Raw genomic sequence first — 22,024 nt, 5'->3', positions numbered from 1 at the left:
GTCAGTCGTCAGTCAGTTCAGGCGGCGCGGTCCGGCCTGCAGCCCTCTCGTTGCGCGAGAAGACGACCAGAGCTTGATCAATTTACAATCACAGCTTTACTGATTCCAACTGCGAGGAAGAAATTGGATTTGCTAACGTGTGTGCTCCCGCAGCCGGAGCTCCGATCCGAGAGCTGCGTGCTGGGCTGCAGAGCAGTGCAGGGATGCAAGGAGCGCTGCAGAGCAACGGGAGCTCCTCCATAACCGCTGCTTCTGCGGGTCAGAGGGCTGTGCTCGTGGTTAGCTGGTGTGCAGCGCTGCCCCTCGCATCCAGGATGGGTTTTTAAGCAGAGCGATTAGTTCCTTTGAATTAAGGTTTAATTGGTAGAATGGTTCCAAGCGGTCAGGCTGCGCCTCCAGCTCTGCCTGCGGCTCCTGTGTCCCAACTCGGGATCTCCTTCCATGGAGGATGGATGGCAGGCAGCCCACAGCCACAATCTGGGGACAGAGGCTCTTGTTCGGAGCTGTGATTGACATCTTCAGGCTGCACAGCACAACGCCAGGCTCAGGGCACAGCTGTGGCTGTGTGGGTGCTGCCCAGCTGTAAGGCAGGCGGGCTGTTTCCACGGAGGGATTTTGCTCCTGGCTTCACCCCTGTAACAGGTTCCTGGCCACAATCATCCGCATCACCTCGTTGGTACCTGCAGTGGATCAGGGATACAAAAGATGGTTAAGAAATGGTCTGATTCTGCGGCCAGTGAGGGCGTACAAAGTTCTTCCCTGATCTGCACAGAAAACCTCTCCCCGGGGGGAGCACTTGAGGTGGCATTTCTGAGGCATCAGGCTGAAATACAAAATGCTAACGCATTGCTCAGGAAAGGCTTCAGAAATGCTAGTGCTTCTTTTTATTTGGGCACTGGCAGGGCACCAAACACAGGATCTGTGTGAGCAGCTGAGTTCACTGCTTTGCTATGTGACATGCAGACAAACACACAGAAAGCACAGGAAAGTTTACATCCCTACACGGCGCCTTGGTTTTACGTGGATGGGTTTCAAGGAAGGGAAGGAAGGAAGGATGAAATTAGAAAAGGCCACTGCACACGCAGTTGTGCCCAAACACTGGTAGAGAAAGAAAGCCAAAGACTAAAGGGAACTGCTGGGGAGTGTCAGCACTTGACTGTGGGAGTCATCGGATAAATTTGGATGGAGGCACCACTAACATGACAGATCTCCCCCTGCTGTAAGACCCTTCAAATACATGGCAACTTCTCCAGAGAGCTGGAGATTTTACATGCAGATCTCTTGGCTGGGGGATGCATGCATGTGATATCCAGGCACAGTTCAAGCTCAGGGCAAAACTAGCTTCTGAAACCTTAGAATCAGTCATGTGGCAAGACCTGGAAGGCTTGTTCTTTCTTGGTGCTCAGCCAAATCCCTGCTAGTAACAGCATCTTTTACCTTCCAGGATCTGGTGGACTCTGATGTCTCGCACAAACTGCTGCACCGCATAATCCTTCAGGTAGCCATAGCCCCCGTGCATCTGGAGAGCCTGGTTACAGATCTATGGAGACAGCATTGCTGCTGAAGTGACTTGCGTGGTGTTGAGGACCAGTCAGCAACAGAAGCATGGTAAGAACCCAGGAACCTGGGCTCATTTCTTTTTTTCTGGTCACCTAATCTCATCTCTTAGCAGTCTGGTGTGACAGCAAGGAGCTTTCAGTTCCCATCAGTGCTGCTCTCAGTGCTATCATGTTACCTAAGTGCTGTTTCACATTAATGGTGCAGTTATGTGAACAATACAGCATATAAGTAACCAAAAAAGGCTTTACTTAACAAAGGCAGGCTTTGCTGCGTTTCCATGCTGCTATTGATAGAAAAAACAGTACACCAGATCACCACCTAGTGGCAGTCAGCTGAGGAATCTGTTCAAGGCTTTGATTTCTATTGAAGTGTGACTCCATGTATCTTTATCTACCAACTCGAGACATGCAACACAAGAGGTAGCAAAAGTGCAGAATGCTCAGAAAATATGTCTGTATGAAACTAATCTAAGAAGTGTCATAGCACAGATTTCACTTTTATTTATTTTTCTCTCTTCTTGCTTTCTTTTTTCAGGGATATTTTGTGATAATGATAGATTTCTGAGTGGTCTAGGAAAGACCATTTACTAGCTAGGAGTTATCAGCATGTAACATGTGTATTATCCTTTGAAAATGAGAACGCTCTGCTGCCTATCCTGTGTCCTTGCTTGGTCCTTTAGAAAGTTGTGTAGAAAGCCCTAGAAGCCAGGAGATCTGAACTGTGGAGACACAAATACTGCAGCCTCCTCAGGGTGCAGAATTCTGTCCCATAAAATATCTCAGTCCTGAAACGAGGCTTCTGGCTCAATGAACATGCTTGGATCTCCTAGAATTCCAATTAAATGAGTGACCTACCGCAAAGCACTCATCAGTAGCAAACAGCTTGGCCATGGAGCACAGCACGGCTGCGTCCTCCCGTCCGTCCTGCAGAGCCCGTGCAGCGTTGCGCACCATGAGCCGCGCTGCCACCAGGCGCGTCGCCATCTCCGCCAGCCTGAACTGCAGGTACTGCCAGCAGGCAGCGCAAGGGAAAGATGAGGTCAGCATCTTTAGAGTGCCCTGAACCACATCCCCGCTATCTGCTGGCAGGTCTCATGCCCGACATGCTTTCTTACTGTGGAAAAGCACATTCCTGACTTTGATCTCTGATCTCCCTTCAGATTTACCTTTGACACATTGAGAACGTCTCCCTCTAGCTGTTTGTTCAACCGGAATGAGACAAAGAACAGTTTACAGAATGCAAATCTGGTAGAGAGTTTACCTGGTTGCTTGCTAGGGGTTCCCCAAACTGTTTGCGGACAGTGAGATGTTCCTGAGCCAGAAGAACAGAGGCGTGAGCAGCTCCTAATGAGCAAGAAGCTGGGGGGAGAAAATGAGAACACAGAGTGACCATGAAGCTAATGCAGAGAGTCAGCAATATAACCCTGCCCTTCTCACTTGTCTCTCTGCTGTCTGTCTTTCTCACCAATGTTTATCCTGCCTCCATTCAGTCCCTTCATGGCAATGTTGAAGCCCTGCCCTTCAGCTCCCAGCCGGTTGCCAACAGGAACAACACAGTCCTCAAAAATCACAGCCCGAGTTGGCTGGGAGTTCCACCCCACCTAGGGGAAAAAAAAAAAAGAGTACTTTCCAAACTGCTTGGGGAACAGCACACATTCATCTCACAGCACAGAAATGCCCAGCCTGCTCTCAAGCCCTTGATCTCATTGCCAAGCTGCTGCAAGAGCACCTCAGAGCCTGTGGTCTATGTGGTTTGGTGTCAGTTTGCTGAGCTAGAAATTGGAGTGTGTTTGAGCAGAGCATTTCTGAGATTAAAATCCTTCATTTAGCAAAGTGAATGTTATTGTGCAAACTTCATCAAAATTGGACGTGGTGTGGAAAAAAACATCCCAGGCTGATTCTAGTCCCAATCAACAAAAGATTCCTGGTGCTTTCTTTGCAGATGAGCTCATCTCTGTCCTGCTCTTCCCTCACAGGATATAAAAAGCAAGGCTCTTACCTTCTTCTCTTTCTTGCCAAAGCTGAGGCCTGGTGTCCCCTTCTCCAGCACCACACAGGAGATGCCCTTGGGGCCTGGGCCTCCTGTGCGACACATAACCACGTACACATCCGTGTCACCGCCTCCACTGATGAAAGCCTGCAGTAAGGTACAACAGGAAAGGGTTGGCTGCTGTATGCTAACTCAGAGCCTGCAGCATCAGCCAGGGTATAAAAATGGAGGGGTGAAGTGGAAGGACAAAGGCTCCACTGCCAGGAGGCATTTAGGGACCCAACTGTGCTAAGCTCTGGTGGACGCCCTACAGAGGATGTCACAGCATGCGGAACAGACAGAGATGAGGAGACAGAAGGAAATGAAAAAGATGGTGAGACCCAGGACCCTTTGTGCATGCAGTGCCATCCAGCAGCTTTAGGAGGAGCAAAAAGGTACCTTGGAGCCATTCAGGACATAGGTGTCCCCTTTTCTCTTAGCTGAAGTCAGCAGGGAAGCTGCATCACTTCCACTTCCTATTTGGGAGGTAAGGGAGCAGCCAATGAAGCAGGAGCCTTTAAGCTGTGCTGGAAATCATACCCAGAACTACTGGGGTCAGTACCACAAGTATTCACCAACCATCAACTGCCCCTTTTGAACTTCTGGCGATTGCACAAGAGAATGTGAAAAGAAACATTCTGCCTCTGGCTCCAGTAAAACCTCGCTAGGAGTGAGGGAGAGGAGAAGATTTTGTTGGAAAATGCTCACCTGGCTCAGTAAGGCAGTAAGAAGCAAATTTTTCCATGCTACAGAGTGATGGACAGAACCTGTGCCTCTGTTCCTCATTGCCAAAGGTATCAATCATCCAAGCACACATGCTGGAGCAGGAGAGAAGGAGCAGCATTACAGTGTGTGCATGTGAACACAGCCCTAGAAGGAAGGTGGGTCATACAAGAACATTCCTGACACAACAGAACAAAGCTCCACAAAAGCACTGAGGCCTGAAAGCTTATTGTTCCACCTGTGCTGCAGTTAATCTAAACTAACCCAGGAGGCAGCCCCCCATCACCTGCCCCAGGCGCACTGAAAGGAAACAAAATTACACACCCCAGAAGCTGGGAAGGAGATCACCTTCCATTCACACCAGGGTTGCTGCCTTGTGGAACAGCACATTCCCATTTAACAGCCTCAGCATTCCCCTCAGCACCAAGCTCTATTTTGCAAAGTGAGCCCTTCTCTGAACATGTCTGTATAAGCAGGATAGGGCCCTGGTATCAGCTGTGGGCACTGCCACAGAACAGCCAAAGCAAAAAAAGCTTTTTCCAGACAGGTTACTATCTATAGACAGCTTAAGTAGATGAGCAGGAAACAAAATCCTGAACTTAATCCCATCCTGCATGCCACGAAGCCAAAATTACTTCCTAGTGGCATCTTGGCTTTTGTAGCCTATCTGTTTGCTGCAGTCAAGGGATCCTCATAGTGACGTGCCTGTTTGGGCTCCCAGCTGTAAGTGAGCACCAGGAGAGCTGAATCCAGCTGGATGTAGAGCCATAGAACAACTGTGTTTTACAGACTGACACCATCCGCCCCTCTGCAGATACTCACTTGTGGATGCTCATGTAAGCAGTGGTGCTGGTACATCCTGTTGATAAGGCTTCAAAGATGATGGAGGTATCAAGACGTGACAATCCAGAGCCACCCACATCTGGTTTCACGTAGATGCCACCAAATCCCAGCTGGGCTGCCTTTCGCATTGTTTCCACAGGGAATATTTCCTATTGGAACAGACAGAGACGTCAAAAGTGAATGTCTGTGATGAAGTTCTGAGACACCACGGCCACCAAGTTTGGTCCCAAACTTCTGCAGTGTTTGTGAACTGGATTGGTTAGAAGATAAGCAGTTACATAGACAGGCACACACAATCTTCAGGAGTTAATTCAAGCTTTCAGATGATTGAATTACCCTCTTAGGAAGGCTTTAAGGGAATTTCTGATGGGTCCCCACTAGCAGCATCTTCAAATAAATCCCTATTGCTGTTGTTACAGCCCTGAGAAGCTATTTAGGGGATCCTTCCAATGGGACCCGGGGGCAATAACATCCGAAGGGAGCAGAACAACCCTTCGGAGGCTGCCGTACCTTTTCATCCCACTCAGCCATGTGAGGAGCCATCTCTTTGGTAGCAAAATCAAGGGCCACTTTTTGGAATTCCTTCTGCTCCTCTGTCAGACCAGCAGATGCTAGAAAACCAGAAAGGGATCAAATAGGTCAGCATTCATGCTCTCCACTACGAAGCCCATTTCTCTGCTCCATGGAGCCACTGGGATCTGTGCTGGGAGAAGGCTTTGTCAGAACCAAACAGCCCCGGTGCTGCACACATCTCTGGCTGCTCAGCACCGTGCTGTGAGGTTGGGGCAGGGATAGCACAGCTCCTGCAGCTGCCACACCGTCCTGCTGGGCTGCACAAGTACAAGGGAACAGCCAGTTCAAGGTGATGCTAGAAGGCAAGCAAGCAAAGAACCTCTTTGGAAACTGCATGGAAAGCTGTAGCTACATTCTGCCTTGGAAAACTGCTTTGTTTGCACGCAGATCCGACGTCGCTTAGTTAGTTCCTCCCCTAACATTCACAGAGCTGCTGCTACTTCTCTCCTTAACACATTTAAATGCCGGAGCAATTAAACAGGGAGGCGTTCCGGGATCCTTTAGGAGACCACAGGTTCGGCCCCACCGCCGGCAGGGAGCGGGTGTGGAGGTCAGAAGATGTCAGCGGGCACAACATCCTGGGCACAGCTTCCCGATCAACCTCGTGCAGCGCTTTTTATCGCGATGCTCCGATCGACTCCCAGGTCCGAAGCACAGAGGTGCAGCAGGAGGGCCGTCAGCGCCGCCGTTACGGGCACGGGGCAGCGGGCACCGCGAGCATCCCTCCCTCCTCCCCTCCATCGAGCAGCGGGATCCGGCCTCGCCCCTGGGAGCCTTACGGTCGATGCAGGACGCGATCCCGCGTCGCCGCAGCAGCAGCGGGGCCGCAACGCGGAGCCGGGCCGCTCTCCACGCCATGGCGCTGCGGGAGGCGGCGCCGCGGCGGCGGCCGGGATTTGTAGTCCTCGCTCCGGGGCCGCCCGCATTGGCCGCTGGAGGAGGCGAGCCGCCGGGCGATGCCTTTTTTGCATAACGGTTACAGACTTCCGACTCCAACAGGGCGGGGGACGGCGCGTTTCCTCCGCCCGCGCCGAAGCTCGGGCAAAGCGAGAGCATCCTTAAGCCGAACGGCGGCCGGAGGCGGTGAGGGGAGCGGCGGGACGGGACGCGGGGTGCGGGCGGTGGGAAAGTTGGTGCCGGCCCGACGGACGGGAGGAGGATCGCGCAGAGCCACGGAACTTCTGACAGGGGCTGCCGACAGAACGGGGCCGCGCTGTTTTACCAAATGTTCGCGTGCAATGAGCTCCGCGCTGGGCAGGCTGGACGGAGAGCTGCGAGCGAGCTGCTTTCGCTTTCCCCGCAGCACGGCTCCTCTTACGGCAGAAAACGGCCGTGCTGCGAGGCCGAGCGCCTTCGGGACTTTCCTTCAACAGCTGTGGGGAAAAGCAGCCCTGCTGCCAACGTCCATCAGAGCGCGGCTCGGGAGGGCAGCCCGGGTGTGGTCCTCAACCGGTGCCAGGATTTGCACTGATAGAGGAAATGGCTGAGCTCAGGGGAGGAACACACTCTGCACTTACTGCACAGCTTTTCCATTCTCTCAGCTATCCCAACTTTTTCTTTTCTTTCTTTTTTTTTTTTTTTTTTTTTTTCCAGCTTGCCAGTAATCTGCTCTCTTTCATTCAGCAGGTGCTTCTCGGTGAAGAGAATTCAAAGAGCCCAGAGATGCCTTGGCCGAGCAGAAAGAGAGACAAAGGAGCAGTAGCAGGTCTGTGCTATGTCCTGACTAATTGAGCATCTCTTACACGAGGTACACTGCAAGTACAGTCATATAACCGTCATGTCTTTCAAGCCATGTGTCTTTGAGACAGATTTGGGACAGATTTGAGACAGCATTTCCTCTGTAAAAAGTGGGCTGAGCATCCATGTGTGACTGAGACAAGTCTGGTAGATGTAAGAGAGGGACAGTGGTGTATTCTCAGCACAAGACAGTTAAGAAATGTGACTCATCCGTTTATTAAGAGCTTTCAGATCCTGCATGCTAGAGCTGGTTGGTCGAAGTGTACCCAGTTTAGTGGCATGGAAATGATGTGGTACCACCTGCAGAAAACACAAAACAAAGTAAAAGCCTTGCACTTAAGGCAGAGTTACCTGATGTTTAAAGCATAAGATGAGAAAATTAAACAGTTGGCTCCTCTGTGCTACTCATCTGTTGAATAGGCTCCAGCAGATAACCACCTTCATTCCCTTTTATCACTGCTTTTTGCTGTGTATGTTCAGGACAAACAGGCAGTGAGGCCCCCTCCAAACTGGAAGCACAGCAAATGCTTAACATAAGGCTTCTAGCTAATGCAGTAACAAAAACAGTTTCCTTTGCTGCTAAATTTACTTGTTATTTATCAGACTGATCTAAATTGACTTCTTTTGGCCACCTGTTAATTTCTCAGCAATTAATAATAATTAAAAAAAAAAACCTTCAAATAACATTTCATGAGTATGGTCTATCCTGGCTTTGTTTATGCACACAACAAGAAACAAAATCTGTATTTCAGAGGCAAACTAGAAATGTGCAGAAACAGTGATAAGTAAAGCAATTACCTTACATGTAAGATCCAGGCTGCACCAAACTTCTGATTGCACTCATATGACAGCATGTAAAAGTAGCCTGGGTGACTAAAATGGTTTGAGCACCAGTCCTTATCAGAAACATTCTGTTTTACCAGAATGGTTTTTTCTTCCTCGTTTCTTTTAAGATAAAAAGGAGCCTGATGCTAAAATTGCCAAGACTGAGGAGGAGACTGAAGATAAGGAGGAAGAAGAGAAGTCCACAAAACCTCCAGCTGGGAGCTCCAAGTCAGGATGGAAGAACTGGAAAAAGGCAAAAGAGTCTGATTCTGGTGGAGAGGAAAGCAAGATAACATATTGCCATTGGCTTCTGAAATCGGAACCAGAGAGCAGGCTTGAGAAGGGAGTGGATGTGAAAGTAAGCACTGACACCCATCCTAGTATTCTTATTCAGCAAAGTCAACAAACTGTAGAAGCAATTTCACTCCTAACCAGAGCATTAGCACCAGAGTGCTGAATTACAGGATCAAACAATTCAGACTATTTGCAGTATCAACATTACTGAGTCTTTAGTACTTCTCTAAAAGCACTTGTCTTCCTGAAGAAAAGGACAAGATAATTCTGTTCACCTGAAGGGTGACAACACTGGGGTTTGATTCTCAAAGAGGAAATTGGGTCCTTAGAATGCTTAGCTGTAGGTAGCAGGGACTCCCATCTGTTTCAGGCTCTGCCCTTACACTAAGTAAAGCATTCCTTCTTCATGAGGATTTTTCTTTAAACCCTATGGGAACATTTTTGTGAAGTTTGAACTATAACTGAAGGAGCTACAAAGGTTTAGGTAAAACAGAGAGATCAAACTGCCTCCTGGACTTAACCTGTGTGTTCATTCCATTTGGCAGTTCAGCATTGAAGACTTGAAGGCTCAGCCCAATCAGACAACCTTCTGGGAAGGAGTAAGAAACTACCAGGTAAGAAGCAGATGTCAAAGGCTGAGTCACTGAAATATCACTAGAAAAATGTTCTCTCTCTTCACAGATGACTTGTTTCCTTTGCCTGAAGTGCTGAAGTATTTTCTTTTGATGTAGTCTGCCTGCTTTGACAGCTGTTTTCTGTCAGGAGTCAAAACTGCTTAATTATCTCTAAATTAAAAGTAGACGCAAGCTGGGTAATATTCTCTTAAATCGTCCATTTTTTCTTTAGCTTAGTCTCTCACAGGTCCCGCAGATGATCAGCTTCTATTTCCCTTGACACCTTTGAGCAAGAAACTGAGCCAAACACTGTGCCTTGTCAGTGTGCAGCTGTCTGCTGTGTCTGTTCCAGGATTCCTGCGCAAAGGAAATCTACATGCACTACCTCTGCCTAACACAGTCTGCTCTGCTGGCTGTTTGCTGACAGCTAACTTGCAGTCTCTTGCTATCCCCAAGTGAAGGTGTCTGAGCTGTTACAGTCCCTCATACCTTCTAACAAAGAATACCTTGCTCTTTATTTTTGTTTCATTTCATTGCAGTGTAAAATATCTGTATGACCAACATAGGAGAGTTGTATGAATAGCACTGAAGCACATACCTCTCTCCTGTTGTTAGGTCTCGTTTCTAGCTCTTATGAAGAAACCTTGAGAGTTTCATATCGATTGCTCAAAGTCTCTCACTTTAACAGGCAAGGAACTTCCTGAGAGCCATGAAACTTGGGCAACAGGCATTCTTCTATCACAGTAACTGCAAGGAGCCTGGCATTGTTGGCATTGTCAAGGTGAGTGCCTCATTCTATGTGTCAGGAGGGAAAAAAGTAATCAGTGGGTTATCACACAGTTTGTTAGCCTTATTTCTGTTTGACAACCAGAGGAGTGCAAAAGGAAGTCTAATGAGAGCAGCAAATAGGCCCAGGGTATCTAGGCTCATTGTATGTATTGCAGTGAGCATCTTGGGCATCTTTCCCCAGAGAAATGAAACCACACCACTGTTACCTTGCTGTCATTTCAGAGCATCTCCAGCTATGCAAAACATTGCTCTGCACTCATGGTTTCTGATTGGTACCTAATTCACTAAATTCTACTGTGCTGACTCTGCTAGGCAGTAGTATGAAGCCTAGGGCACAGGAAAGCTTTTTCATTAAGATCTGTACCCAGTTTTCCTCTGTTACATGTCTTCCCTCCACTTTGCTCTCTAAAGAGATGATGATGCTCCATTGACATCTGTAGTATTCTGCAGTGCTTCCACCCAAGAAATATAAAGCAAGGAAATATATCTCTTAGAATGAATTGCAGAGAAAGCAAGGCTCACTTTTGCACCAGCATTATTCCTCTTCTGTCTAAGCACAGCTTTCTCAAGGGCATTTCATACCCTTTGCTGACAACAGCATTTAACTGACAGGAGCTCGTCTCACATTCATCTCCCATTCTGTTTCAGATTGTAAAGGAAGCATACCCTGATCACACACAATTTGATCAGAAGGATCCTCATTATGATTCCTCCAGCAGAAAAGAGAACCCCAAATGGTCCATGGTAACGTAGCAAACTAAATATGATCATTTAAAACTCTGTGTTTGATCCCAGTGCAGTTAGGGGCCTCTTATATTGCACATCTTGGAAGCTTCTGCCCTAGCCTACCTTTTTCTCCATCAAGAGAAAACCCAATCCTGATTGTTTTCTCTACTCTTCTGTTACTTCCACAACAAAATGCATCTCCCTGCATTTTCAGATCTTCCTTGCATGGAGGTCAGTTCTGCATCCATTGCAGAATTCTGGGTCAGGAAGGAGAACAAACATCTTCAAGCACTACTCTTAGTCTATAGCAATGAAAACTATGGTTTTGATTCATACTACGTTATAAGGAAGTGACTGCTCACAAGCTGGCTATATAACCTGCAGCTTTGTTTTATATTGTCTGCGACCACATGAATGTATGTTTTTAGTGCATGGTGCTGAGATTGATGTAAACAAGTGGCCTGCCAGAAGCATCTGAGATTTTCAGCCTTCAGCAAGAAAAAACTTCCATATACCATTGCAAGATACTATACACTAGTCATTTGATTCAGTTTAAAATCCTTATTTCCCCAAAGATCTTATGTGTTATCTGGATGCTAAATCCTTCTTCATCCATGCTCCTTTGCTGCTCATCACCTGCCAGGTGGACGTCCAGTTTGTGCGGATGACAAAACGTTTCATCCCCCTTTCTGAAATCAAGACTCACCACCTGGCACATAAAGCAGATGGAGGGCCCCTAAAAAACATGATGCTCTTCTCAAGACAACGTCTTTCCATCCAACCACTGACACAAGGTAAAAGCCTTCTCCTCCTTTGGTCTCAGTGCCATTTTTTCTGAGAGGCAGCCTTCAACCCAGACAACTTGGAAGTTCCACTTACAACTCTCTCTTCCTTACCTTTCCAATACAGAGGAATTTGATTTTGTCTTGAGCCTGGAAGAGGAAAAGCCACATTAAGAAACTGACAGCAGCACAGCTTGCACCCAGCCCGTTGATGCCTCCTCCTAAACCAGCATAATTCTCAAGTTTACTTACTCAACCACAGCAAGGAGAACAAGCCTGCAGATGATTTGAAGCTTTATGTTCCTTACTCCAACACTGTTGTTTGTTGTTGGTTTTTTTTTTGCTTATTTTTAAATAAAGCCTTTTAGAATCAATTGAAGCTACTCAGTTTTAGCAGTGGTGACATTCTGCAATTTCTCTCTGCAATTTCTTCTCCTTTCTGGAGGATGCAGTGCAGTTCCACGTGGTGCAGTGGGGCATTTTTCTGCAGAAAGATGTCACTTTGCTTCTGTCTAGAGCAAGAAAATTTCGGTGTATACACATCTAACCTAATTACTGCCAAGCAATCATTGTTAACTTCCTGCAGGTACAAAATTTCCCATATTACTTTAGCAGTGACATCAGAAAAGAGAAATTAGCCTGCTAATTTTTAGGCTATGTGTCCTCTGTAGGCATGGCTTCCAACAGTGACATACTTTCTAAAGACCATAGCAAAGAAAAATGCCTTAATACCATTAAAAAAAAAACAACCAACCAACCAACAACGCTGCTGACCCAACCCAGGCACTACAAATCATATCAGACAAACTCATGCACAGCATTTGACAGCCAAGGCTGGCTCTTTTTTAATTGGAGAGACAAAAAAACCCAAGTTTTTAAAATACAGCCATTGAAAAGACGACGAATTAAGAAACATGTAAACACAGCAGAGGCTTAATTACAAGTTGCACTGCTTGGTTTAGTACTTGCCCACTCCCCCCTACCTGAAGCTGCCTAGGAGAGAGGGAATGACCCAAGTAATGAACAGAACCATCCAGCTCAGGGGAACACAGCTCAATTAGTGTCTGCCCCCCACCGTGCTAATGAAGTGCTTTCCTATAGTACCTTGTTCTTATGCTTCCACTTATCTGCTCAGCACATCTGCTCCACCCCAGACAAATAGAGGGCCTAATGGGCAACAGGTTAAACGATCCTTAGATTAAGTAAAAGTGGGGATCATTTCTAAATTGTGATTCCGCAGCTGGGGACGCGGGGGAGAGAGGCACAAAGGAGTAAAAAACAAAACAAAAAGCCATATGGGCTCATGCATTTTTTTTCAACCCTGCCCATGGAAGAGGAGTTGAGGAACTAGATGATCTTTAAGTCCCTTCCAACCCAAGCCATTCTATGATTCATTCTAAGCAAGCCCTCTAGAAGTGATGAAGAGATGATTAATTGAAATCTCCTTACAGTGCATTATCTTGTCAGACTGTACTGATGCTGCTCAGACAGTAAACAAACCACTCCTGGAATGCAAAGACATTTTCATCCATGGGGTTTCTTTAATACCACATGGCCTACAATCAAAAGGAATTCACGAGGGGAAAAATTCTAAGTTGGAGGGGAGCTGAGGGCAAGCAGAGGGTGGTTTGGGTGCTGCTGTGCTCAGCTTAGCTATGGAAAGATAGTCTGCTATCCCCTGAGGCTCCTGCAGGAGCTTCACTTGTCTCTCAAAGATTGTGTATTGCCACAGCAAGGTGGTTCCCCCTTCACAGAGGGGGAGTAGAATAAGTGAGTGTCAAAGTAACATCCAGATTGCTTTGCCAGGTGAGACCCGCAGACATCACCACCCCTTGCCCTGGCATAACAAGGTAGTTGTCTCAGCTTTTGCTTCAGTCTGAGGAGCACACAGCTCCAGCCCATGGCACACACTTCTCATGTAAAGAAGAGCAAGTCACGTCTTCACTATTACAGAGCAGAAACATGGTGTGACACGAGCATTCAGCAGAGATGAGTTCATTAGTGTCCTCTACAACAGAGCGAGACTGCCCAGCTCTACTAAAAACCACAACCTTACACATGGTGATTAAAAGATAACTTACTTTGGCAAGCAGAAACACACATTGATCACTGAAATACAGTAGCTGTCTTATTACATAAAAAGCTCCCCTTCCCACCCTGACCCCATTCCCTCCACCAGCATCATTCGACTGAACGAAGCAGAAGATGCTTCCATTTCCCAGCTGCAAGACAACTGTTCTACATTCAGCTGTAGGACAGAGGCAGAGGAGGTTCATTCCAGAATCAGAAAGAAGCTGGACAAAACCACAGCGAGCCACAAACTTGCAGGAAAACTCAGACAAACCCCACTTGATGGAGCTTCTATCCCAGCATCTGGTGCAGGCTTGTCCCTCCATCTGGTAGGAGCTCCAACCACCTGCTTCTCCGAAGGGCATTTAAACAGGATGGATATTCTCCAAACTCAATCAAATCTACAAAGCCATTTCTAATTTTTAATGGAGGAATGATTCCATTCTGGGAATGTTCTCATGATTCTACTTAGCTGAAGACTAAAAGCAGCTTATTTTAGAATTAAAAAAAACAACCACAACTGCATTCAGGTTCTCAGTTCAAGGCACACCCTCAGACCTCACTGGTGACTTCAGTCCCAGGCCTCAAGAATGTCTCTCTGGAATTTGAGAACTCTACCATCCTTCCAGCTGCCGCTTGGCTTATTCTAGCAGCATGCATCAGCCACGAGCTCCTTAAACAACTGCATCCTCCTTCTGACCTTACCAATCCTCATTCTGCAGGCGAGAGAGCAAACGATACAACACACGTTTCTGTACTGCTCTCTGCCCTGCTGTAATGCCTGCTCTGTCACAAAGCATAAGCACAGCAGCATGTGCAGTACAAACTCACTCCCATAGTATTTTTCACATCCCAACACTGTGCTCCAGACCTCCCGAGGTTGGTCTGCCCTGCTCCGCAGCAGCAGCTGGGACTGCAACCAAAGGCTGAATCTCAAAGACAGTGCTCAGAAGGCACTGCTCTCAGCCTGCAGCCTTCCTGCCCTGACTTCTTGACCACCCAGCACCACTGCTTGCTCCTCCCGACCCTCACTGCACTGCCCAACCTGTGCCACCTCTCTGTTCCATGTCCTACTGGATTCACATGCCAACCGGCCCAGCTCCCCCCAGCCCAGCACACAGCCAGGAGCTCCCACAAGGACACACAAGCCATCCTGCTGCCCCACCAGCAAAGTGGCTGCGTGGCACTGCTTGACTCAACCACATTCTATAACTGCTTGTGACAAAGCATCCACCACCAACACGAAGAGGAAGAGGAGGCAGTGAGGGGATAACACGAAGCCACTTCAAGTAGGCAGCGCCTCTGTCTCCGACTCCCTCCTCTACCTTCCAACTAAATGCCCTGTCATTTTCCCTTGTGAAGATTCCTGAAAGGCAAGAAAAATATCCATCCCACGCAGTCCCAAAGCAACCTCCACACCGCTGAGCCGCAGCAGGTTTGGCCTTCGCTTGCTCTCTCCTTCCCTGCAGCCACACCAAAAGGCTCTCGGGGCAAAGAGGAGATCAGGCAGCTCCGCAGCCTCCAGATGCGCCTCAAAGCAGCCGACCCAAGGAATGTAGTTGATGGAGAAGCACTGAGGTCACGTCAACTCTGCACCACCAGTGCTCCGCCTCGCCCTGCCCTCCCAGCCCCTTCCCACCCTGCTAGTCCTTTGAAGAAAGGAATTGAGTTCAAAAACAGATTTTTTTTTTTTTTTCCCCCCGACAAAGTCTCTGAAGTGTTTTTTTTCTTCCTCCTCGCTGCTGTCCCCGCTGGCTCCACAGCAGCCCTCCTCTGCGTGGCCTCTCACTGCCGGCCGTTGTTCTCTGCAGGCTGGCTGGGGGTCTTGGCCTCCGTGTGCGAGGACGTCCCCTCAAACCGCTGGGAGGCGATGGCTGCTTGGTGGGACATGCTCTTCCTCACTATGTCTCCTTTCCTCCAAAGCACCACCTCCTGCAGCAACACATCCAGCACGGCTTGTCAGGGCTTGTGAGACCTGCCCCCAGCCCCACCCAGACCCAAAGGCTGAACCAAGCTGCCCAGCACAGCTTGCACCCAGTGGGAACTTGCCCACGCTGGCATCTTCCACTGGCTATGCTGCCTTCCTGAAAGTTGGGTAGAGCGCTGCTCCCCTGGATCTGGGCATGGAGGCAAACCCAGTGGATGTCTAGGGCAGATCAGCCCCACTGCCACTGCTAACTACATCAGAATCAATAAATCAAAGCGCTGGAGCAAGAGAGGTGAGAAGTACTACTGGGTGAGCACCTTCTGCATGAATTCCCAGCAGAACACACATCTGACCCATGTGGACCATCTCTTCTAGGCCTTCTCTGCATGCTCTAAGCTATCCAATCCTTACAGATACTCTATTAAAAAATGTGTTTTCCCCCCCAGGAACCCAGCAGGTCCCCAGTGACAGTGTGTGGGTCCGAGAGGACCAAACAGCTGTTTCTCACCTGCTGTTTAAAGTAGCGTCTCTCTTCCTCATCAATCAGCACCAAGTTGAGGTAATAACGCACTGAGAACTTCTTATTGATGTCTCTCATTGTTGGAGTCAGCTCGTAGCCAGCCAGAAAGAGTCTGATGGGAATGGACTCCCCTACAAAAAGCACAAAACCATCAGCATAGGATCCTGGAAATACAAACTAGGAGTGCCAGCAAAACCAAATTTCACTGGGACGTATCAAACTTTGTGACTGTTTCCAGAAACGGACCAAAATGAACTGAAAGACCTCAAGTTCCTTCAAAAAGTCATCAGCACATAGAGTCCATTGCCAGATCCTGCTACTGGCAGCAGCTATTTCACCTCAGCTTTAACAGTACAGAACTTGTTTGTGACCTGCACCAAGACAGCGCTGTGGGAACAAAGTGGCATTTTTCTCTGGCAGGTAACTCTGCTGGGCAATGGACGTGGAAAACAAGTGGCACAGGAGGCTGGAGCTGAAGAACACGTTCTGCCCTGAGTTGCAGTGATGCCAACTGATGGTCCAATCCAGCTGTGAATTTACAACTGTTCCTGGTTCTGCCACTCCTTCATTAAAGAATTAAGTAAAATCACTGCTACTCGTTATGCCTCTATTCCTCCCATCATACCAGAGAAGGAAGGGGTCCTATTTTATCACCTACATAAATGACCATGAGTTCACCTGTAAAACAGGATGCATATTTCTACTGAGCTCACAGAGTCAGCTGAAAATATTGCACCATTCAGATTGCCACCCTTAAAGACTCGAGGAGAAGAATTTCAAAGGGATCATCTCCTTTCTCACCTCTCACAGGGGCACCGTCCATGATCTCATATTTAGCTATTGTGTCATTCTCATGATATACGTTGGGTCCAGTCCCCGTTGTTTCTCTCTTGATGATATCTATCTCCATGTGTTTGATCTTGATCCGCACTAGCAAGAAGTAGATCTTACCGACAATCACATCTTTTAAATGATACCTAACATACGAAGGAGGAAAGCACCAGAGTCAACATGGCAGAGCAGACCAGGATACCAAAGAGCTCACAAGTCACTTTGCTCTTATCCTCAGCCCCGGCCATAAAGTGGAGCAAGTGAAGAAAGTGCGCTTGGGGACCACATGCAAAACACGAGCTTCAGGCTACCAAAGAAAGCAGTCCCCTGTAACAGATTCCCCACCACCACTGGTTGCTCTTGAGACACTTACTTGGACTTGTTATACTCAAACTCAATGTGCAGGCAGTCCTCAATCCCAACCTCCATCTTAATAGAGGAGTTGAGCTCTGGGTAGGTGCTAAGAGTGTGCACAACTATGTCCATCTCCTTCACCACGTCGTTCAGCCTGCGGCTGACAGTCGCTCGGAGGAAATACCTGCAAGGGAACCCCCCCTCCTGTTAGTGTTGCATAGGCAGTAATGGAGATGAAGCAGGGAGGGGCACGGGGCTGAACGGATTGCACTGGGCTATCCAAATAAGCTTATCAGTATCACAGAATCACAGAATGGCCAGGGTTGGAAGGGACCTCAAGGATCACAAATCTCCAACCCCCTGCCACATGCAGGGCCACCAACCTCCACATTTCATACCAGCCCAGGCTGCCCAGGGCCCCATCCAACCTGGCCTTCAGCACCTCCAGGGATGAGGCATCCACAGCCTCTCACCACTCTTTCTGTAAAGAATTTCCCCCGACATCCAACCTAAATCTTCCCTCCAAGTACCCTGGCTTCTGGAGCAGCCAACAGGTTGCAAAGCCAAAAGGGAATTTTCAAATGGAATAACAGACTATTCTAAGACTTCTCTAAGCTTTTGTGCATTTGTGAGCCTAAATTACTAGGTATCATTTTGGGGATCTGAATAAGAGCTTGCAGAGCACATATGGAAAACCACTGTCTTTTTGCAAGAGGTAAGATCACATTGGTCTCCAGTGGCTGCAGATCTCACAATTTTCCAGCCCACCCTCTGAAGCCAGTGACTGCATGTGAAGTCAGTCGGAGTGCCTAGATGTGAAATACAGCTTGCAACATATGAACGAGATACCAGCAAGGCATCTGTTTGCATATAGAGCACAATTAAAGTCCACAAGACTGATTACACGATGGTGAAAATGTCCCTGCTGGGGACTAAAGCAAACAATTTCTTTTGTGTTTTTTTTTTTTAATTACCAAGCAAACTGGAAAATATTAGGTAGATTCAGAAGGGGCTGATTTCTCTTGTCACAGAAATGGGGCCAAACAGGTTCCTTTGAGCCTGATTATAAAAGCCCTCAGAGATAGCCTTTCACAATTCAGAGCACCAAATTTCATTTGGAGTCACATTATAAACTCACAAGGATGTTTCGGAAGGGATGCTGCACTCCAGTATCACTACGGTGAGCGTCAGTATTTGCACACTGCACAGAACTGAGAACAGGGGTCAACAATGGGAGGAGACTCACCTCAACTTCACATTCTGCCCTGTGTAGGACTCATAAGGTTTTTCCACATGTGTGAATTCAAAGTCAAATATCTGTGATTGAGTGAATTCCCCAGGACGGGCCAGGTCTTTCACCAGGGACACAAACTCATGGTGGTTTCCTCGGTCATAGTAGAGCTCTAGGAAGATTCAAGTCCATGTTAAAGGAGCAACACACAGTAAGGATATGCAGATTTCACAGCTGAGCCACGCTCACGTCCAGATCAGTATCACTGCTCAGAGAACCTACCGGGAGAGCCCATGGCTGCAGCACACTGCACTTGTTCACTGCCCTCCATGCAGGTCGGAACTTGGGCACATGCCACCACTGTGGCTGGGACAGCCAGATCCTCATGTGTGGCAACCACTGAGCCAGTACAGCAAGCTGCTGCTTAGGCACAATTAGTGATTTGCTCGCTCTACCAGTCAGCAGAGCCACACACATTAATGGATGCCTGAAGTGAATGCAGTTCTTCATAGCGTGATGCCAAAGTCAGGAATAAGAAAGGAGTTGTTCTGCACCAGCCCAGGTTCCCGGTATTTACTTGATTTACTGCTAACCTTTCCCATGCTCATCTACACTCAGAGCAGCCCTACAGCTTGCATCACCTTTAAGCCAGAAGACATTGGCTCTTACATGTGCTTAAGGCATCATTCTAAGCAGAACAGCAATGCATTCAGAACAGAAGGCCAACAAACACTCAGCAGCTCGTGCCATCCGCCCTCATCGTTTCCTACACAGCCTCAGACTCAAGGCCAAAGGCATTGGCACTATAATGAAAGGAAAAACACCACTGCTTCTATGGAACAGCAGTGACAGAGCAAAAATGGAGTGCTAGGATGCTTCCAGCTGGTGCTGCTTCAGTTTTGATTCACACTAGAGAACAACAACAGCACAGATCCTCACTGATTCTGCACTAAGGCAGTGCTCAGTGCGTGGCAACCAAGTGTGTGTGTCCATCAACCCCTCGAGAACAGGTAAACATCAATGAGGGAAGAGCATTCACCTTTGGGAGCACTGCCCAAACCAGCTCAACTCTTGTGGTCACGCTGCTCCAGTTTGCCCCGCAAGCTCCTTGCATGCCATGGGACTGCAGGCTCCTCCTTTAATGCACGATTCCTTCTACACTTAACAAACTTCTCTCTCCCAAGTCAGAGCAACAGCAACTTAAACTCTGCAATTTGCATTTGCAGCTGTTTATTACGCATAACCATCAATGAAATCTGCCCTTCCCAGCCCTGTGAGTGAGCTATGTGAATGCAAGACACCCACGCAGTCCTTCCCAAAAGTAAAGCCTCAGCCAAGCTGATACGTTCTGATGAGAAAGCAAAAACTGAATTGCACACACAGGTTCACCATCAGCACTGAGCTGTGCAGAAGAGGCTGTTGGGATGGATTGCAAGAGTTCAGGAACAGCAGCAAGATTCAGTTCTCTGCTCTTTGAGATGTACACAGAAGTGCCATGGAGCTCGTCAGGCTGGGCAGCAGGGTGACACACGGACCAGATGTGGAGCAGCAGTGCCACATGTGCCCACTGGGAGGGGAGTGCTCACTGATGTGACATGGAAAAGCCTCGTGCCACATAAGGAGGAGTGAATATCATCTTCCCACACGATGCAGGAGGCAAGGAGAGGTGAACGTCAGCTTGCTACGTTCTCTGCCAGCTCAGAAGGGCAGAGATTGGCACCTTGAAGAGAAAGAACTGATGATTCCCACACTTTTGAAGATTTCCACATGTCAAACAGGTATAAACTGCGATTTCAGCGTTTGGAGCTGAAAGGTTTAAAAACCAACCCGCCAACATCTGGTTGGCACGCTCAAGGCACAGTAACTGCAGATGAACTGAAATCTTCAGCGGGTTCTGTGCTCCCAGGCTGTGCTCCAACACTCAGCCTGGAACTGCTGCACTCCCTGTGACCCATCCCCATGCCTCAACCCTTCAGCTGGTAACTCATGTTTTACACATGCTGTCCTTATGGCAGCGAGGAGTCCGAACAGAAGGAGAGCTGGTTTGAGATGGAAAGCATGCAGGGAGTGCCATCAGCAGTACCAGCTTCCACACCTTAACCAGCACAAAGGGCAGAACCAAAGGACACAGCAGCTGTACACTGCCCGTGGCAATGTGTATTAATTCAAGGCTGTTGTTCCAAATATATCCAAAATAGGGGAAAAGAGGCATGCAAGGCAGCATGGAGTGAAGCAGAAAGTCCATCCCTCGTTTCCACCGAGGACCATAACGAAGCAGGAAGCCTTCAGCTCCCTCTGAGCAACAGGCTCACCTGCACTCCAGCATTCACAAGCTCTCTCAGCCTATCCTTCCTTTACAGAGGGCGTTATGCACAAACAAGGCCACCAAAAAGAACTGAAAAAACATCTCTGAGCAGGAATATCTCCAGTTCCATTTCCTATAGCGTGTGATTTACAGTGCAAAGGCTGGAGGCGTACAGCTTGTGTTTTCAGGGTTAAACCTGAGTGCAGAAGGGCACAGTATCACATACACGTGGCTCAGTTCATGCATCTGCACAGAGCAGTGATGCTGTGAGCCATATCTCAGAGTTATCCTGGCTGTGGATCTCAGCCATGATGGTTAAGTGCTGCAATCACCATCAGATTGAGGAGGGGGTGTGGCAGCCTCCAAGCAAGCAGGAAATGCTTACATCCAAACTGGGGACATGCACACAGAGCTGCTGGCTACCATGTCTGTGCCATGGTGTGTGCTCATCAGGGCAAAGCAAAGCAGAGCTGGAGATGGACACTGCATAGCACAGCTCATAGGGTTCAGGAAAGCTGAGCTGCAGCGCTGCTGTGCACAGTGGAGCAGGGAGAGAAGGTGCAGTTGGGGATGTGAAGTGCACATGAAAAACCACCTGATTTGCCATCCTCTGCCCTGAGTGTTGCTGCTGCATGGAGACCAACGGGCACACAGCAATCACCGAGCCGTGCATTAACCAAAGCAGTGGCAAATGGACACAGTCTGGAGAGTGCTTCCATCAGCTGTCAGCACCAGGCCCTGCGGCCAAGCCCTGAGCCCGCAGGATGGAGCTTTACACCGAATTTCACACCATCTCAGCGCATATTTATCAAGGGATTTACATCAGTGGCTGAGCAGAAGGGAGAGAAACAGGACAAGGGAACAACGACCTGGAAAAGGACTGGAGCTGTAAGCGAGGAGCCGGGCTGCTGGCCGCCGGGATTCTCCGTGCAGCTCGTCACCCACTTTTAGCACCCGGCACACGTGCGGAACCGCCGCCCCGCCCCGCCACCGCGCAGCCCCGCTCACCGATCTGCCCGATGAACTCCACTTTGATGCCCTGGTGCTCCAGCCTCCTGTTGGGGTGTTTCAGGGTGAGGATGACCCGGCCGGACACGGTCTCCCCGTCGTAGAAAAGGAAGTATTTCTCCTTCTTGCCCTCCTCCGTTTTGTGCTCCACCCGCCGCCGGCTCTCGGCGTCGCTCAGCACCAGCTCCACCTCCGCGCTCTGCCCGAACCCGAAGAAGCTCATTGTGCCGGCGGGGGCGGCACCGCGGACGGAGCCCCGCGGGGACGGGAACGCGGAGGGGCCG

The 22,024-nt window shown here is 48.6% G+C and overlaps 3 protein-coding genes across 5 annotated transcripts; 1 reads left to right on the top strand and 2 right to left on the bottom strand.

Moving 5' to 3' along the window:
- Positions 1-77: 77 nt before the first annotated feature.
- On the bottom strand, positions 78-6,734 carry ACAD8 (acyl-CoA dehydrogenase family member 8). Of its 2 annotated transcripts, XM_031556841.2 has the most exons (11): positions 6,507-6,716; positions 5,665-5,765; positions 5,134-5,303; positions 4,297-4,406; positions 3,988-4,064; positions 3,559-3,696; positions 3,025-3,160; positions 2,821-2,918; positions 2,415-2,567; positions 1,438-1,540; positions 78-680 (listed from the first exon to the last, which is right to left on the bottom strand). In XM_031556841.2, the coding sequence occupies exons 1-11, from the start codon at positions 6,583-6,585 to the stop codon at positions 628-630; spliced, it is 1,218 nt and encodes a 405-aa protein (XP_031412701.2). In that variant the 5' UTR covers positions 6,586-6,716; the 3' UTR covers positions 78-627. The 2 variants fall into 2 exon arrangements, with proteins under 2 accessions (XP_031412701.2, XP_085065484.1); XM_085209358.1 differs by lacking the exon at positions 1,438-1,540 and having other exon boundaries at positions 6,507-6,734.
- THYN1 (thymocyte nuclear protein 1) lies at positions 6,670-11,873 on the top strand. Of its 2 annotated transcripts, none has more exons than XM_010723628.4 (8): positions 6,670-6,810; positions 7,354-7,432; positions 8,418-8,647; positions 9,129-9,197; positions 9,886-9,978; positions 10,635-10,730; positions 11,356-11,506; positions 11,622-11,873. In XM_010723628.4, the coding sequence occupies exons 2-8, from the start codon at positions 7,390-7,392 to the stop codon at positions 11,666-11,668; spliced, it is 729 nt and encodes a 242-aa protein (XP_010721930.1). In that variant the 5' UTR covers positions 6,670-6,810; positions 7,354-7,389; the 3' UTR covers positions 11,669-11,873. The 2 variants fall into 2 exon arrangements, with proteins under 2 accessions (XP_010721930.1, XP_003212759.1); XM_003212711.5 differs by having other exon boundaries at positions 6,673-6,810; positions 7,351-7,432.
- Positions 11,874-12,309: 436 nt separating this feature from the next.
- VPS26B (VPS26 retromer complex component B) lies at positions 12,310-21,963 on the bottom strand. Its single transcript, XM_003212705.5, has 6 exons — positions 21,741-21,963; positions 18,443-18,599; positions 17,216-17,380; positions 16,813-16,988; positions 16,000-16,142; positions 12,310-15,496 (listed from the first exon to the last, which is right to left on the bottom strand). The coding sequence occupies exons 1-6, from the start codon at positions 21,961-21,963 to the stop codon at positions 15,350-15,352; spliced, it is 1,011 nt and encodes a 336-aa protein (XP_003212753.1). The 3' UTR covers positions 12,310-15,349.
- Positions 21,964-22,024: the final 61 nt, after the last annotated feature.

The sequence above is a fragment of the Meleagris gallopavo genome, chromosome 26, assembly GCF_905368555.1.
Source record: "Meleagris gallopavo chromosome 26, MGAL_WU_HG_1.1, whole genome shotgun sequence".
NCBI classification, from domain to species: domain Eukaryota; kingdom Metazoa; phylum Chordata; class Aves; order Galliformes; family Phasianidae; genus Meleagris; species Meleagris gallopavo.
The sequence above is the reverse complement of the archived record's forward strand: the minus strand, read 5'-3'. Positions and strand labels throughout refer to the sequence as shown.

Coding starts and splice junctions, on each gene's coding strand:
- THYN1 (XM_010723628.4), top strand. CDS start 7,390: ATGCCTTGGCCGAGCAGAAAGAGAGACAAAGGAGCAGTAGCAG. Junction 7,433..8,417: donor AGACAAAGGAGCAGTAGCAG/GTCTGTGCTATG, acceptor GTTTCTTTTAAG/ATAAAAAGGAGCCTGATGCT. Junction 11,507..11,621: donor CATCCAACCACTGACACAAG/GTAAAAGCCTTC, acceptor TTTCCAATACAG/AGGAATTTGATTTTGTCTTG.
- ACAD8 (XM_031556841.2), bottom strand. CDS start 6,585: ATGGCGTGGAGAGCGGCCCGGCTCCGCGTTGCGGCCCCGCTGCTGCTG. Junction 5,304..5,664: donor TGGCTGAGTGGGATGAAAAG/GTACGGCAGCCT, acceptor CTGTTCCAATAG/GAAATATTCCCTGTGGAAAC. Junction 3,161..3,558: donor TTGGCAAGAAAGAGAAGAAG/GTAAGAGCCTTG, acceptor TTTTTCCCCTAG/GTGGGGTGGAACTCCCAGCC.
- VPS26B (XM_003212705.5), bottom strand. CDS start 21,963: ATGAGCTTCTTCGGGTTCGGGCAGAGCGCGGAGGTGGAGCTGGTGCTG. Junction 17,381..18,442: donor GGGCAGAATGTGAAGTTGAG/GTGAGTCTCCTC, acceptor GTTCCCTTGCAG/GTATTTCCTCCGAGCGACTG. Junction 15,497..15,999: donor GACGCTACTTTAAACAGCAG/GTGAGAAACAGC, acceptor GTGTTGCTGCAG/GAGGTGGTGCTTTGGAGGAA.